This window comes from Emys orbicularis, chromosome 21 (assembly GCF_028017835.1).
Source record: "Emys orbicularis isolate rEmyOrb1 chromosome 21, rEmyOrb1.hap1, whole genome shotgun sequence".
NCBI lineage: Eukaryota > Metazoa > Chordata > Testudines > Emydidae > Emys > Emys orbicularis.
The window spans coordinates 5,483,924-5,498,425 of NC_088703.1; the positions used below are offsets into that span (position 1 = coordinate 5,483,924).

General features: G+C 65.4%; 1 protein-coding gene across 1 annotated transcript in view; it reads left to right on the forward strand.

The window, feature by feature from the left end:
* The window catches only part of DMPK (DM1 protein kinase), a 31,727-nt gene that overhangs the window by 8,841 nt on the left and 8,384 nt on the right, over nt 1-14,502 (forward strand). The window contains exons 2-8 of the mRNA XM_065421098.1: nt 5,667-5,758; nt 7,104-7,187; nt 8,229-8,324; nt 9,010-9,158; nt 12,042-12,135; nt 12,518-12,718; nt 13,348-13,611. Of these exons, the coding sequence (XP_065277170.1) occupies nt 5,667-5,758; nt 7,104-7,187; nt 8,229-8,324; nt 9,010-9,158; nt 12,042-12,135; nt 12,518-12,718; nt 13,348-13,611 (980 nt within the window). The remainder of the gene's footprint in view (nt 1-5,666; nt 5,759-7,103; nt 7,188-8,228; nt 8,325-9,009; nt 9,159-12,041; nt 12,136-12,517; nt 12,719-13,347; nt 13,612-14,502) is intronic.

The following is a 14,502-nucleotide window of genomic DNA, read 5'->3' on the forward strand; positions in this document are numbered from 1 at the left end:
GGCTGCATCTCCCTCCCCACCCCCCCGGTCCCCGCCCCAGGTCAGACCTCGGGCTATTTTCAAACTTCTGCGTCCAAAGAATGGTCTGGCGGCGAAGGCGGGCGGCCGAGTGCCGGCTTGAGGGCACCTCGGCCCCCTGACCTTGCTTCCTGCGTGGCAGGAGGAGGGGACTGGGGCTCAGGACGTCTAGGGGTTAGAACATGGGGGAGGGGGGGAGTCCGGACTCCTGGGTTCTCGTCCCAGCTGCGGACAGGGAGCACGGGTGAGCGTTAGCAGCGAGCGATCGTTACCACCCCCAAAGCTTGTTAGGAGCGCGCTGTCTCCCCCCCCCTGCCCGGGTTAAGGCACCCACCATCCCCTGCCCCGCCAAGCCCAGGCCTGAGGTGATTGAACTAGCAGCATAGGGACCCCCACATGCCCAGGGACTAATGGCCCCCAACATCCAGCCAGTCACCCCCCCCCCCAGCACCCTCCGACCCTCCCCCCACTCAGCCCAGGCTGGTCCCTTTGCTCGCAGGGTTGTGGGCGGAGACATGGGTGATATGCCCCGTCCATGCACGGGACCCTGCCCCTTTGCCTTGGTCTCTTCTCTCCCTCTCTATCCCCCCGCCCCACACACACACACCATTAAGCTTCATCCATCGCCTCTCGGCCCCAGATAAATCTCTCCCCCTGCCGGCTCCAGAGGGGTGGGGGAGGGGTCCGGTGGGGGGCTGGGACACAGCTCCTGCCCTTGCCTTTCAGTGCTTGCCCTGCCAGCATCTTTCCCCATCTGGGGTTAAAGCAGCCGACATGCCCCACGCGGATTAGCTGCTCCCCGGGCTGCGGCTAAGGTCTGGGTGTGGGGGGCTCGGCCTAGAGCAATGGGTCGTTATTTACCATAGTCTCGGCCAAGGGAGCAGGACCCAGGCTGGTTCCTGCCCCCAATTGCTCGCAGAGAGGCGGGGTAGGGGGGAGATCCTGACTCCAGGAAGACAGTGGCCTGCATCGCTTGCCTGATGGTCGTTCTCCACGCGGGAGTTCGTGGTCCCATGCCGGAGTTGGGGCAACTCTCCCGTACTCTTCCCCCTCCGCGGGATGCGAGCCTGCCCAGCCTCTAGCTAAAGGAGCAACAGCAGCAGTAGTTGGCCGTTATCCTCTTAGTAAAGCAGCCGCTCCTGGGGAACGTGAGGCTGGCTGCACAGGGGCGTTAGCGCCTCACCCGTGTTTCGATGCTGCGGCGACAGGCGCCCTGAGAGACTGGCGGAGACGGGGGAGCCTCCAGCAACTCGGAAGGAAGGGGACCGGTCATGGACACGGAGCGTTTTAACGCGGCCAGACGTCTGGGAACAAAGAATGGGGGCCGTGCTCACAGGACGGGGGGGAACGATCAGCAGAACGTGAGCTCCCGGTGCGACGCCGGGGCCGAAGAGGCTAACGCACCCACAGGGGCGTCTTGCGGAGGAGCAGAGAGGCGATTTCCCCTCTGGACTGGGCCCAGGTGCGACCGCTGCTGCAATCCTGGTCCAGCTCCGGTGCCCACAATTCAAGGATGTTGATAAATTGCAGAGGGGTCAGAGAAGAGCCACGCGAATGATCAAAGCATTAGAAAACCTGCCTTACAGTGAGAGACTCAAGGAGCTAAAGCCCATGGCTACGAGCCAGGGGGTGGGAGGTCTGGTCCCAGCTCGGCCTCAGAAGTCCTGGTGATGGTAGGCAAGGGACTTTGCGTGCGTGGCGGCTGCTTGCCTTCCTCTCCGGGCCTGGAGCCCTCCCCTCGTACTGACGGATGCCAACTCACCATCCCCTCTTCAACGAGCAAACAGACCTGACCCCTCTGCTTACACGCGCTTTTGAGAATAGAGGCCAGGCGTGTGCTTCCTAATAATCTTTTCTCACCTCGATTCCCTTCGCCCCACCACCAAAAGGCAGCCACCTCTGGGGTGGGACGCGGCAGCTGTTAAAAGAGCTGCCTGTCCACGACGCAACACAGAAGTGGAGGGGACATAGCTAACAAACAGCAGAAGTTTAAGGAGACGATCGATTTTGGCCAGGACTATCGTTATCCGGTTGGAAATGTCAGCGGCTCAGTTTTCCATCCAGAAGACGACGAGCCCCAGCCACACGATGGGCTGTTGGATCAGTGCTGCGAGGTCCCACCACAGTTGGCATCCTCCCGGATGTCTCCCGCCCCGATCGCACCCTGCGGGGCTACAGGCGAGACACGACGGGACAACACAGAGGTCCTACGTCCTGGGCTGGCAGGGACAGGCCCCAGGGCGGACGTGGGAAGCAGAGGCCCGCAGAGCTGGGGTGGCTGGTGTAAGCCTCAGTCGGGATCTCCTGGGACCCCCTTGCAGCCCTGCTCTGGGGCAGCAGGGTCGAGGCCAGCAGCAGTTGCGGGTGGGATAAAAGCACCAGGGCTCACCATCCTCATGCTTCAGCTGGGAGCTGCTCACCAGCAGGGTCAGGAAGGCCACTGCTCCCATGGAATAGCACCGTGCAGCCGGCAGGGGAATGCACGTGTGAGACCTTCCCTTGGCCGCTGCTGGAGGTGGGATACCGCAGTCAATGGAGCCCCGTGTGGTTGGAGGCAGGATATTGGCCAAGACAGAGCTCCGGGTTGATTTGTGTGTGTTTGGAGGCAGGATACCGGAGTCAATGGAGCCCCAGGTAGATCCGGTGTGGCCGGAGGTGGGATATCGGCCGAGACGGAGCCGCGGGCAGATCCGATGTGGCCAGAGGTGGGATACCGGAGTCCATGGAGCCCCAGGTAGATCCAGTGTGGCCAGAGGTGGGATACTGGAGTCCATGGAGCCCCAGGTAGATCCGGTGTTATTACTGTCCCCAGTTCAGCGCCGTTTCCAGCGCTTTGTCCATACTAGGGACAAAGGGGCTTTTTTGAACGCGCGGTAAAATCTTTGCACGGACAAGGGCAGCTTGTAATTTTCCCAAGCGTTGGCTGCTCCAGGCTCCCCTCCCAGGGTAGGTCTACACTGCCCCTTGAGCCCGGGATTCGAACTCAGGCTCCAAACTAAACCACCTTCCATCTACACACAAACTGTGCTAACCCAGGACTCGGATCCAGCCTCCCAGGACCCTCCAGGGCAGAGTGTCCAAGCCTGAGTCACACCAGGACCCAGGGTTCAAGTCCTGTTGCTCTGCAGTGTAGACTCAGCCCCGCTGGACGTGTGTGCTGGGAGTCCACCAAAAGTATCCCACAATCCCACAGTCTCTGGGCAGTCAAGTTTTCCTACCCTGCACCACAAAGAGCTAGAGCGGCCCCATTTTGGGAGGACGCTAGGAAGTCTGGGATATCGGTGGTGGGGCTCGGGCCAGCCTACTACAGTGTAGATGCTGCAGCCCCAGGTTGGGCCCCGGGTTCGACACTTCCTAACCAGGGGTTACCAACGGGTGTCGACGCTCAAGCCCTCGGGTAACAAACCCGGCGTCTGCTCACTCCAGTTCCACTAGCCCAGGGCTGCCACTGCAGTGTAGACAGACCCCGTCGTGTTTCCCGCGGCCGGCTAATGTGTGTGAACCAAACTGCCTTGTCCGCACTCGGGTGTTAGCGAATGTGGGGTAAAACCGTCCGTTGTCTCTGGCTGCCGGGGCCCCAGGCCCCTGGTGTTGTCACTGACCCTGGTGAAAAATGACTGGGAACCCCTCCCCCAGCAGAACGGCCGGGGAACGGGGTGTGGATAGGAATCGCCGGCTAGGGCCTGGGACCAGGAGCCAATGCACTTTGGAGCTCCGCTGCCCTGGGCCTGGGGGCTATCTGCACCGTGCCTAGATGGCACCACGGCCCATGGCTGTGACTTGACACGTTCTCAGGGTTGCGCCGGCTTCTCCGTCATGCCTCGTGCTGAACTGCTGCGCAGCGTCGCGGCGTGAGCGTTTAACACAGCTGCTGCGCCCCGCCCCAGAGGTGGCTGCATTGCGGGAGCGCTTGGGGCTCTGGCAGGGCAGGAGACCCCGGAGAAAGGAAAGCACTCCATGCAAGCGGGTATTGAGAAGACTGGGGCTGGCGCTGAGAGAGGCGCATGAGAAAGACCTTACCCCCCAGCACCCGAGCCCAGCCTGCATTCAGTACCAAGCAATCAGCCGCCGGAGGCTGAGGGGCCTGAGAGAGGAACCTCAGGGGGGACCCCCGGAAGGGGTGTGCATGGATGGGGGACCCCTGTGAGTGCCAGGGCCCCATTCTACCCTCCCCCACAGGGCTGGCTGTGGGGAGAGTGGGGGCTGTGTGGAGGATAGGGAGGTGCAGAACCGAGGGCTGTGGGGGGCGGGTGAGGGGGGCACACAGGGCTGATTGTGGGGGGGATGGGTGTGTGGAGAACCGAGGGCTGTGGGGGGTGGGTAAGGGGGGTGCACAGGGCTGGCTGTGGGGGGGATGGGGGTGTGCAGATCCGAGGGCTGTGGGGGGCGGGTAAGAGGGGTGCACAGGGCTGGTTGTGGGGTGGATGGGGGTGTGCAGATCCGAGGGCTGTGGGGGGTGGGTAAGGGGGGTGCACAGGGCTGGCTGTGGGGGGGATGGGGTTGTGCAGATCCGAGGGCTGTGGGGGGCGGGTAAGGGGGGTGCACAGGGCTGTCTGTGAGGGGGATGGGGGTGTGGAGAACGGAGGGCTGTGGGGGGTGGGTGAGAGGGGCGCACAGGGCTGATTGTGGGGGGGGACGGGGAGGTGCAGGACCAAGGGCTGTGGGGGGCGGGTGAGGGGAGTGCACAGGGCTGGCTGTGGGGGGGATGGGGAGGTGCAGTTCCAAAGGCCGTGGGGGGCGGGTGAGGGGAGTGCACAGGGCTGTCTGTGAGGGGGATGGGGGTGTGGAGAACCGAGGGCTGTGGGGGGGTGGGTGAGGGGGGCGCACAGGGCTGATTGTGGGGGGGGGGACGGGGAGGTGCAGGACCAAGGGCTGTGGGGGGCGGGTGAGGGGGGCGCACAGGGCTGATTGTGTGGGGGATGGGGGTGTGCAGAACCGAGGGCTGTGGGGGGCGGGTGAGGGGGGCGCACAGGGCTGTCTGTGGGGGGGGACAGGGAGGTGCAGGACCAAGGGCTGTGGGGGGTGGGTGAGGGGAGTGCACAGGGCTGTCTGTGAGGGGGATGGGGGTGTGGAGAACCGAGGGCTGTGGGGGGGTGGGTGAGGGGGGCGCACAGGGCTGATTGTGGGGGGGGGGACGGGGAGGTGCAGGACCAAGGGCTGTGGGGGGCGGGTGAGGGGGGTGCACAGGGCTGATTGTGTGGGGGATGGGGGTGTGCAGAACCGAGGGCTGTGGGGGGCGGGTGAGGGGGGCGCACAGGGCTGACTGTGGGGGGGGACAGGGAGGTGCAGGACCAAGGGCTGTGGGGGGCGGGTGAGGGGGGTGCACAGGGCTGTCTGTGGGGGGGGACAGGGAGGTGCAGGACCAAGGGCTGTGGGGGGCGGGTGAGGGGGGTGCACAGGGCTGTCTGTGGGGGGGGACAGGGAAGTGCAGGACCAAGGGCTGTGGGGGGTGGGTGAGGGGAGTGCACAGGGCTGACTGTGAGGGGGATAGGGGAGCGGAGAACCGACGGCTGTGGGGGGTGGGTGAGGGGGGTGCACGGGGCCGATGGCTTCTGGGTGGTGAGGAAGGCAGAAGGGGCCAACTGCGGTGTGACTCCCCGCCCCCCGCAATAGCTTTATTGACCCGTGTCCCTCCTGTGCCCCTCCAGCCGAGCCGGTGACCGCCCGGCTCAAGCAGCTACAGCTGCAGCGAGACGACTTTGAGATCCTGAAGGTGATCGGGCGCGGCGCGTTCAGCGAGGTGAGAAGGGGCCGCGGGCCGCAGGCCGGGTCCCCCGGGGATCCCAGCGCTGACCTTGTGCATGGCGGGAGGGGTCGCAGCTGCCATGTGTCCGGCTGCGTCAACACAGCCCCTGCCCCGGGCCCCCCTGCGGCCAGGCCCCGGCGGGCTGCGGAGGGCTGCCCCAGGGAGCCGCAGGAGAGCTGCCCTTATCCATTCGCTGACCAGCCCAAAGGAGCCAGAAAAAATGGTTTTGTATCAAGCCGAAAATGCAATTTTTGGTGACTTGCAAAGTTAAAAAAAAAAAATCGTTCTGGGCCAATATTTCATTTTGTTCTGAGCTTTTTTGAAGTTTAAAAACCGAAATGAAAGAAAAGGACAATGGGGCATGTAAAGTCGCTTCCGAGGGAAACGCTTGGTCTTGGAAATGATGGAACGAAACCTTTTGATTTCCCTTTTTTTCCTGGAATTTTTGTTTTTAGTGTCCCCTCCCGCTCCCGCCCCCGCCCCGCCACCTGAAACTCTTCGGGGACACAAATGCACAGTGTGTCCTGGGGTTGTCCAATCCGCATTTTTTCACAGAAAAAATGGTTTGGGGTGGAAAAGTTTGTCCAGCTCTAACTGTCAGTAATACACAAAAGGAAGGAGTAATTCACTCAACCTGTGGAACTCACTGCTGGGGGATATTGTGAAAGTCAAAAGTACAAGTGGGTTCAGAAAGGAATGCGAGACATTCCTGGAGGATAGGCCCATCAATTAGCCAAAACGGGCAGGGACGCAGTCCCATGCTCCAGGTGTCCCTAAGCCTCTGACTGCCGGGTGCTGGGACTGGACGACAGGGGATGGATCACTCGGTAATTGCCCTGTTCTGGTCATTCCCTGGCCACTTTCAGGGTCAGGATACTGGGCTAGCTGGCCCATTGGCCTGCCCACTCCAGGGAGGAAGGTCTAGCCACGGCATCAGGGCCTGTGCCCAGCGGTGTCGTCTCTGCCCTACAGCTTGCGCAGCGTGGGGTGGCCAGTGCCCCTCTGGCTGATTGGTAAGGGGGAGCCCCATTTCCCACCAGTGACCCACTTCATAACCTTCCCCCCAGAGCTGGCAGGTTCTGCCTTGCTCGCTCCCTGCCCCCAGGGAGGTGGCACTGCAGCCCCCAACCCCCCATTGCACCCCAACCCTACCCTGGATTCCTAGAGGGGCGTTATTCCGGCTCTGTGACCGGCCCATCCCAGGCTGCGGATGCTGGCGCCGGGGTGGGGGTGGGGCTCTGTTCCTGCTGGGAGCTGCACTGAGACAGCCAGCCTGCCCCCTCCCGCTGGGGTGTCTCTGTGCCAGCCACGGACCGTGTCCCCTCCCCCTCCCCGACAGGTGGCGGTGGTGAAGATGAAGAGGACGTCGCAGGTGTACGCCATGAAGATCATGAACAAGTGGGACATGCTGAAGCGGGGCGAGGTGAGTCGGAGGCGCGAGACGCTAGGGGGCGCTGGGTGCCGGGGGCTCCTCCCAAACGGGCTTTGAGCTTCCCTGAAGGTCCGGATGCCCCCTTTCCAGTGCCCATCCGTGGCCACCCTGGGTTGGAACATTACCACAACGCCTACCTGCCCCCCATGGCATGGCTCAGACACCCACACCCGCTCATGGCATGCCCCATTCCTGCCTCCACCATGGCACGGCCCAGCTGCCACCCCCCCACCCATGGCATGCCCTGTCCGTGCCCACCCCTGCCACAGCTCAGCTGCCACACACCACCCATGGCGTGCCCCATCTCTGCCCCCCACTACAGCACGACCCAGCTGTCATCCCCCACCCATGGCATGCCCTATTGCTAATTCCTTCTGGACAGTGTCTTCATCTGTCTGCCCCCCCAGCAATAACTCCCACCCCCACTCTGTCCAGGATCCTCTGCCCTCCACCCCCGGGGCCTGCCCTGTGTCTGGGCCTGCAGGGTAAGAGCCTCTGAACTGCCCCATCTGCCCTGCTCTGCCCCCTCCGGCATTGCCCCTGTATCCCAGCACCATGACCAGGGCAATTTCCAGCAGGAGCAGTATTTGGCCCTGGTACGATCGCTGCTGGGATCCTGCCCTGTCAGAGCCCTATGTCCCCACCTGCTGTAGAAGTGCCCGATCTCCCCACCCCCTTGGCACTGCCCCCTCTCCCACCTCCCTCCCCCCATGGCATGGCCCCTTCTAGCCACCCCCGTCTTCCAGGGCATCGCCCCAACTAGCAACACAAACACCCCCTGTGATGCTGGCCTGAGCCTCTCTCTGCACACCCCTCCCCATGGCATTGCCCCGTCTCTGCAACCCACCCCCCCCCGCCCGTGGCAGGGCTCTCCCCAGCTCTGTTATCTGTGGGGTCCCAAGGAACTGGGGGCCCTGTCGTGGGGCCCAGACCCTCCCTGAGCCTGGCCGGCCCCTCTCAACCCCTGTCCCCTGGGCCCAGATGGCCCCCTCCCACACCCAGCCGGGCTCAGCGTCTCTCCCGGGGGGGCAGGTGTCCTGTTTCCGTGAGGAGCGGGACGTGCTGGTGAACGGAGACAAGCGCTGGATCACCCAGCTGCACTTCGCCTTCCAGGACGAGAACTACCTGGTGAGCAGCCGGCGCCGGGCACCGCGGGCGGGGGGCAGGGGGCACACTGGGAGGGGCAGGGCACATCGCCAGCACTTCCCGCCCTGCCCCCTTCACAGACCATCTGCCTAGGGACAGGTCACTCCAAACCCTATAGACCTGAGAGCCTGGGGTCTCCATAGGGGCCACGCTGGGGAACAGCCACTCCAGACCGTATAGAGACCTGGCCTGTGATCTCTATGGACCCTATAGCCTGAGATTTCGATAGGGGACACACACTGGGGGCCAGCCACTCTGGGACCTATAGACCCTATAGCCTGACATGTCTATAGGGGACAGAATGCCCCGACATGGGATGTTATGAATGAGACATCTTCTGGACCTCCCGCCACCAGTTGTGAGATTACAGCTGGGGCCGGGGCAGGGGGGGTGGGAGCCAGGACTCCTGGGTTCTATCCCCAGTTCAGGGAGGGCTGTGGGGTCTAGAACAGGGGTGCTGGAAGCCAGGACTCCTGGGTTCTCTCCCCAGCTCTAGGAGGGGAGGGGGGTCTAGTGTAGCTAACACAGTGGGTGCTGGTCATCCCAAGGGCAGGAGCCCCCCACGCTGCCAACACAGTCTCTCCCCTGCTGCTCTGGCCCCGGTGGGGGGCTGCCCTCGAAGGTGGCCTGTCGGGGGCACTGTCACGCCTCGTCTCCGCTCCCGCAGTACCTGGTGATGGAGTACTACGTGGGGGGCGACCTCCTGACGCTGCTGAGCAAATTCGGGGACCGCATCCCCCTGGACATGGCCCGCTTCTACCTGGCCGAGATGGTGATGGCCATCGACTCCATCCACCGCCTGGGCTACGTGCACAGGTAGCGCACCCCCGGAGGGCAGGGAGGAGCCCTGCGAGCAGAGGGGGCAGCCGGCGCTGGGGGAGGGGGCAGCAGAGTGCGGCCCCTTGGATCTGAGCTGGGGCCGACCCGCGGTGAGATCCGGGGATCTGGCCAGGGGCCGAGTGCCTAGAGCAGTGGTCTCCAAACTTTTTTGATCGCGTACCCCTATCCATAAAAAAATTCTGAGCACGCACCCCCTGCCGCGCCGAAGCAAAAAAAACAAACAAACAAACTCGGACTCCCACCCGAACTGCCGAAGCAAAAAAAAAAAAAAAAGCGTTCCTCCTGCCGCGCACCCACAAGGATCCTCTTGTGCACCCCCTGGGGTGCGCGCACCCCACTTTGGAGACTACTGGTCTAGAGCATCAGGCAGACAGAGCCCTGGCCCCCTTCTCCAGCCAGACCCCCTTCCCTCCCCGGCCCCCCTTTTCCAGCCAGACATCCCCTGCCTCTCCCAGCCCCCCTTCTCCAGCCAGACACCCCCCTGCCACCCCCAGCCCCCCTTCCCCAGGCAGACACCCCCTCCCTCCCCCGGCCCCCTTCTCCAGCCAGACACCCCCTGCTGCCCCCCAGCCCCCCTTCCCCAGGCAGACACCCCCTGACTCCCCCAGCCCCCTTTTCCAGCCAGACCCCCTTCCCTCCCCGGCCCCCCTTTTCCAGCCAGACATCCCCTGCCTCTCCCAGCCCCCCTTCTCCAGCCAGACACCCCCCTGCCACCCCCAGCCCCCCTTCCCCAGGCAGACACCCCCTCCCTCCCCCGGCCCCCTTCTCCAGCCAGACACCCCCTGCTGCCCCCCAGCCCCCCTTCCCCAGGCAGACACCCCCTGACTCCCCCAGCCCCCTTTTCCAGACAGACATCCCCTGACTCCCCCGGCCCCCCTTCCCCAGGCAGACACCGCCTGTCTCCCCTGGCCCCCTTTTCCAGCCAGACATCCCCTGCCTCTCCCAGCCCCCTTTTCGAGACAGACATCCCCTGCTTTCCCCGGCCCTCTTCTCCAGCCAGATACCCCCTGCCTCCCCCCAGCCCCCCTTCTCCAGCCAGACACTCCCTGCCTCCCCCCAGCCCCCCTTCTCCAGCCAGACACCCCCTGCCCCTTACCCCGGGGGGCTGCTAATTGTCGGAACAGAGCATCAGATCAGCCCTTTGCTCCCCAACCTGCAGCCCCCAGGGCCGGAGCACGTGGGAGCTCAGAGCTCCCAGACACCCTCTCGTTCCCCCGTGCGCTGCACAGGGCCCCGGCCAGCCAGGCAGTGTCCCAGGGTACCAAACGAGGTCGGATTTCTTGGCTTTCGCAACCACCCCTGTCCCCTGCCCACCCCCAGAGCCCGTGATGCTGGCTCTGCCCCTGGACGCGCCTGCCTGAGCCAGAACAGCCATAAACAGTGTCCTAGATTCAGAATCATCTGGGCCGGGCCCAGCTCCAAATCACATGAGCCCCCGAGGCCTGGGAAGGTTCAGGGCCAGGCGAGAGGGCCGGGGAAGGTCCCGAGGAGGGTGAGAATTGAGGGAGGAGCGCTGGAGAGATGGGAACGGGGGATGGAGCAATGGATGGGCAGATAGACGGGGTGGACGGACAGACAGACAGGCGGATTCTAGGCCAGCTGGAGGAGATGACCGGGGAGCGAGACCCGGGGCTTGGGTTTGGGGAGGACCTTGCGTTAGCGCTGGTTGAAGGGGAGCGTCTGGGCCCCTGGCTTCCTGCGGGGACCTTGGTACATGGGCCTGGCCTGGGATGGGAAACCTCCGGGCAGAACCCGCGGGGAGGGGGGCGGAGTGAGGTGGCGTTCTCGCCAGCCTGGCACTAGGGGGCGCTGTGCTGCAGGGAGCGGGGTGAAGGCACAGGAAGGGGCGCCCTCCCCTCGCTCAGTGGTGCCCCAGCCTGGCACTAGGGGGCGCAGTGCTGCAGGGAGCGGGGTGAAGGCACAGGAGGGGGCGCTCTCCCCTCGCTCAGTGGTGCCCCAGCCTGGCACTAGGGGGCGCAGTGCTGCAGGGAGCGGGGTGAAGGCACAGGAAGGGGCGCTCTCCCCTCGGTCAGTGGTGCCCCAGCCTGGCACTAGGGGGCGCAGTGCTGCAGGGAGCGGGGTGAAGGCACAGGAGGGGGCGCTCTCCCCTCGGTCAGTGGTGCCCCAGCCTGGCACTAGGGGGCGCAGTGCTGCAGGGAGCGGGGTGAAGGCACAGGAGGGGGCGCTCTCCCCTCGGTCAGTGGTGCCCCAGCCTGGCACTAGGGGGCGCAGTGCTGCAGGGAGCGGGGTGAAGGCACAGGAAGGGGCACCCTCCCCTCGCTCAGTGGTGCCCCAGCCTGGCACTAGGGGGCGCAGTGCTGCAGGGAGCGGGGTGAAGGCACAGGAAGGGGCGCTCTCCCCTCGCTCAGTGGTGCCCCAGCCTGGCACTAGGGGGCGCAGTGCTGCAGGGAGCGGGGTGAAGGCACAGGAGGGGGCGCTCTCCCCTCGGTCAGTGGTGCCCCAGCCTGGCACTAGGGGGCGCAGTGCTGCAGGGAGCGGGGTGAAGGCACAGGAGGGGGCGCTCTCCCCTCGGTCAGTGGTGCCCCAGCCTGGCACTAGGGGGCGCCGTGCTCCTGAACGTGCCATTGGCAGAATTCACGCGCCCGGGACGCTGTTGGCAGGAGCTGAAATGTTCTCCTGGCGTCCTGGCTACGTGGCAGCTTGGGCCCCCGATGGCTTCTCGGGGGGGGGGGGGGCACGGACGGACGGACGGAACATGGTCCTCCACTTCCTGTCCCAAAGCTGTCGGGCTACCCCTCAGGGCTGGGGGAAGCGAACGTCACCTGGGAGTGAGGGGGCGATTCCCTAACTCCCCCACCCCCCAACAGTCTCTTTCTGTCCGCCCCCCTCCCCCCCCAGAGACATCAAACCCGACAACATCCTGCTCGACCGTTGTGGGCACATCCGCCTGGGGGACTTCGGCTCCTGCCTCAAGCTCCGGGAGGACGGCACGGTGAGTGCAGTGCCCCCCCCCCCCCAATCTGGCCGCCTCGGGCAACAGCGCCGAGGCAAACGACGCAGCTTCCCACCGGAGATCTGCCTACTGGCAAACCCCTCTCTGCCACGGCTGGGGTGGGGGGGCTCCCTGTCCACGCTCCCTGCTTCTAGTTTGCTCTGCCTCACCCTGCCACGCTCCCGGACTGAGCAGCTAGGACACGGCTGGTCCGGGAGTCCGGGTGAGTCAGCCGAAGCAGCTCTGTGTCTCTATGCAGGGAGCAGACGGTGTGGGGAGGGCAAAGGGACCCTGCCATGCCATGGGCCTTGCGGCACCAAAGACAAGGGGGGGGGTCCAAAATGGTGCCCCCCACCTGCTGAATCCTCTCCCCACCCGGCAGATCTGCTCGTCGGTGGCAGTGGGGACCCCCGATTACCTGTCCCCCGAGATCTTGCAGGCCGTGGAGGACGGGAGCCACTCGTACGGCACCGAGTGCGACTGGTGGTCCCTGGGCGTCTTCGCCTATGAGATGTTCTTCGGGCACACGCCCTTCTTCGCCGACTCCATTGTTGAGACCTACGGCAAGATCATCCACTTTAAGGTTGGGGGGGGCAGTGGGGCAGGGAGGTGGCACCGGCACCTGGGACCCTAGGAGGAGTGCACAGTCTCCTCTAGTCCCCACCCACTGCCAGGCATCCCCTCGCCTCCCCACAGAACCCTGCCCCCCGTCTCCGCCCCAGTGCCCTGCCCCCATCTCCACCCCAGCCCTGCCCCCCATCTCCGCCCCAGCGCCCTGCCCCTCATCACTGCCCCAGTACCCTGCCCCCCATCTCTGTCCCAGCCCTGCCCCCATCTCTGCCCCAGCTCCCTGCCCCCCATCTCTACCCCTGGTGCTCTGCCCCTCATCACTGCCCCCAGTACCCTGCCCCCCATCTCTGTCCCAGCCCTGCCCCCATCTGCGCCCCAGCGCCCTGCCCCCATCTCTTCCTCGGCACCCTGCCCCCCATCTCTTCCCCAGCCCTGCCCCCATCTCTGCCCCAGCACCCCGCCCCCAGTCTCCACCCCAGTGTCCTGCCCCCCCATCTCCACCCCCAGTGCTCTGCCCCTCGTCACTGCCCCAGTGCCTTGCACCCCCATTTCTCCCCATCTCCACCTGCCCCCCCTGCCCCCCCGCTCCACACCCGGTCTGCCCCCCCAGCTCCCCTGAGCCCCCCGCCTCCCGCCTTTCAGGAGCACTTTCGCTTCCCGCTCTCGGCGCCGGAGGTGCCAGACGACGCCCGGGCCCTGATCCAAGGGCTGCTCTGTCCCCGGGAGACGCGGCTGGGCCGGAACGGGGTGCGGGACTTCCGGGAGCACCCCTTCTTCGCCGGCGTGGACTGGGAGGGGCTGCGGGCGTTCACCCCACCCTTTGCCCCCGAGTTCGCCAACGCTACCGACACCTCCAACTTCGACGTGGTGGACGACTGCCTGACGGACATGGTGAGCGGGGGCGGGGTACGTGACCTTTCATTTCTCAGCCCCCCCCCGTCCGCGCCCCGCATGGCTGCCCCCCTCCCCCCGCTGCATCCCCCTCTCACCTTGGGCTGCCCCCAGGGTCACTCGGGGGCTGGCTCCACGTGCCCCCTGGCTGGGCCGCCTGGTGATGCTCTGGGCGTGCGACGGTGGGACGTGCCCGCGGGCCTGGTGCAGCGCCCTCGGCCTGGAATCGCCATGTGCCACATCTCTGGCCAGCTCAGGCCCCCTGGCACTGCAGAATGGCCCTAAAGTGGGGGGAAGGGCCCCCCGAGTATCCCCCCCACTGGCTGGCATGGAGCTGGCGTAAGGGTCCTGCTCCCAGCCCCTGTGCTGTGGCTATTCCCTGCCCCCCAGGGCCCATAGGGAGCAGATGGAAGGTGGGGGGGCACAGAGAGGGCAGAGCACGAGTTAGAGCAGCCCTGAGGTTGCACTAACTGAGGCCAGGGACTGGGGAGACCCTGGGTGCCCCCAGGGAGGGGGGTTCCCTGCCCTGCTGCAGGCTGAGATCTGCCCTTGCCTCCTGCCCCGGGGGGGGGGGCAAAATAACATGAACTCCCAGCGCCACCCCCGTCCCTTTCCCAACTGAGCCAACATAGAGCTTCCCTGTCTGCCCACCAGCCCCCCCACCTACCGCCCCCCAGCCCCCACCTACTGCCCCCCATCCACCCCCTGCCCACAGCCCCCACCTACTGCCCCCATCCACCCCCTGCCCCCCAATCCCCACCTACCGCCCACCAGCCCACCAGTCCCCACCTACTGCCCCCATCCACCCCCTGCCCCCCAGCCCCCACCTACTGCCCCCCATCCACCCCCTGTCCCCCAGCCCCCACCTACCGCCCCATCCAGTCCTGCCCCAGCCCCCACCTACTG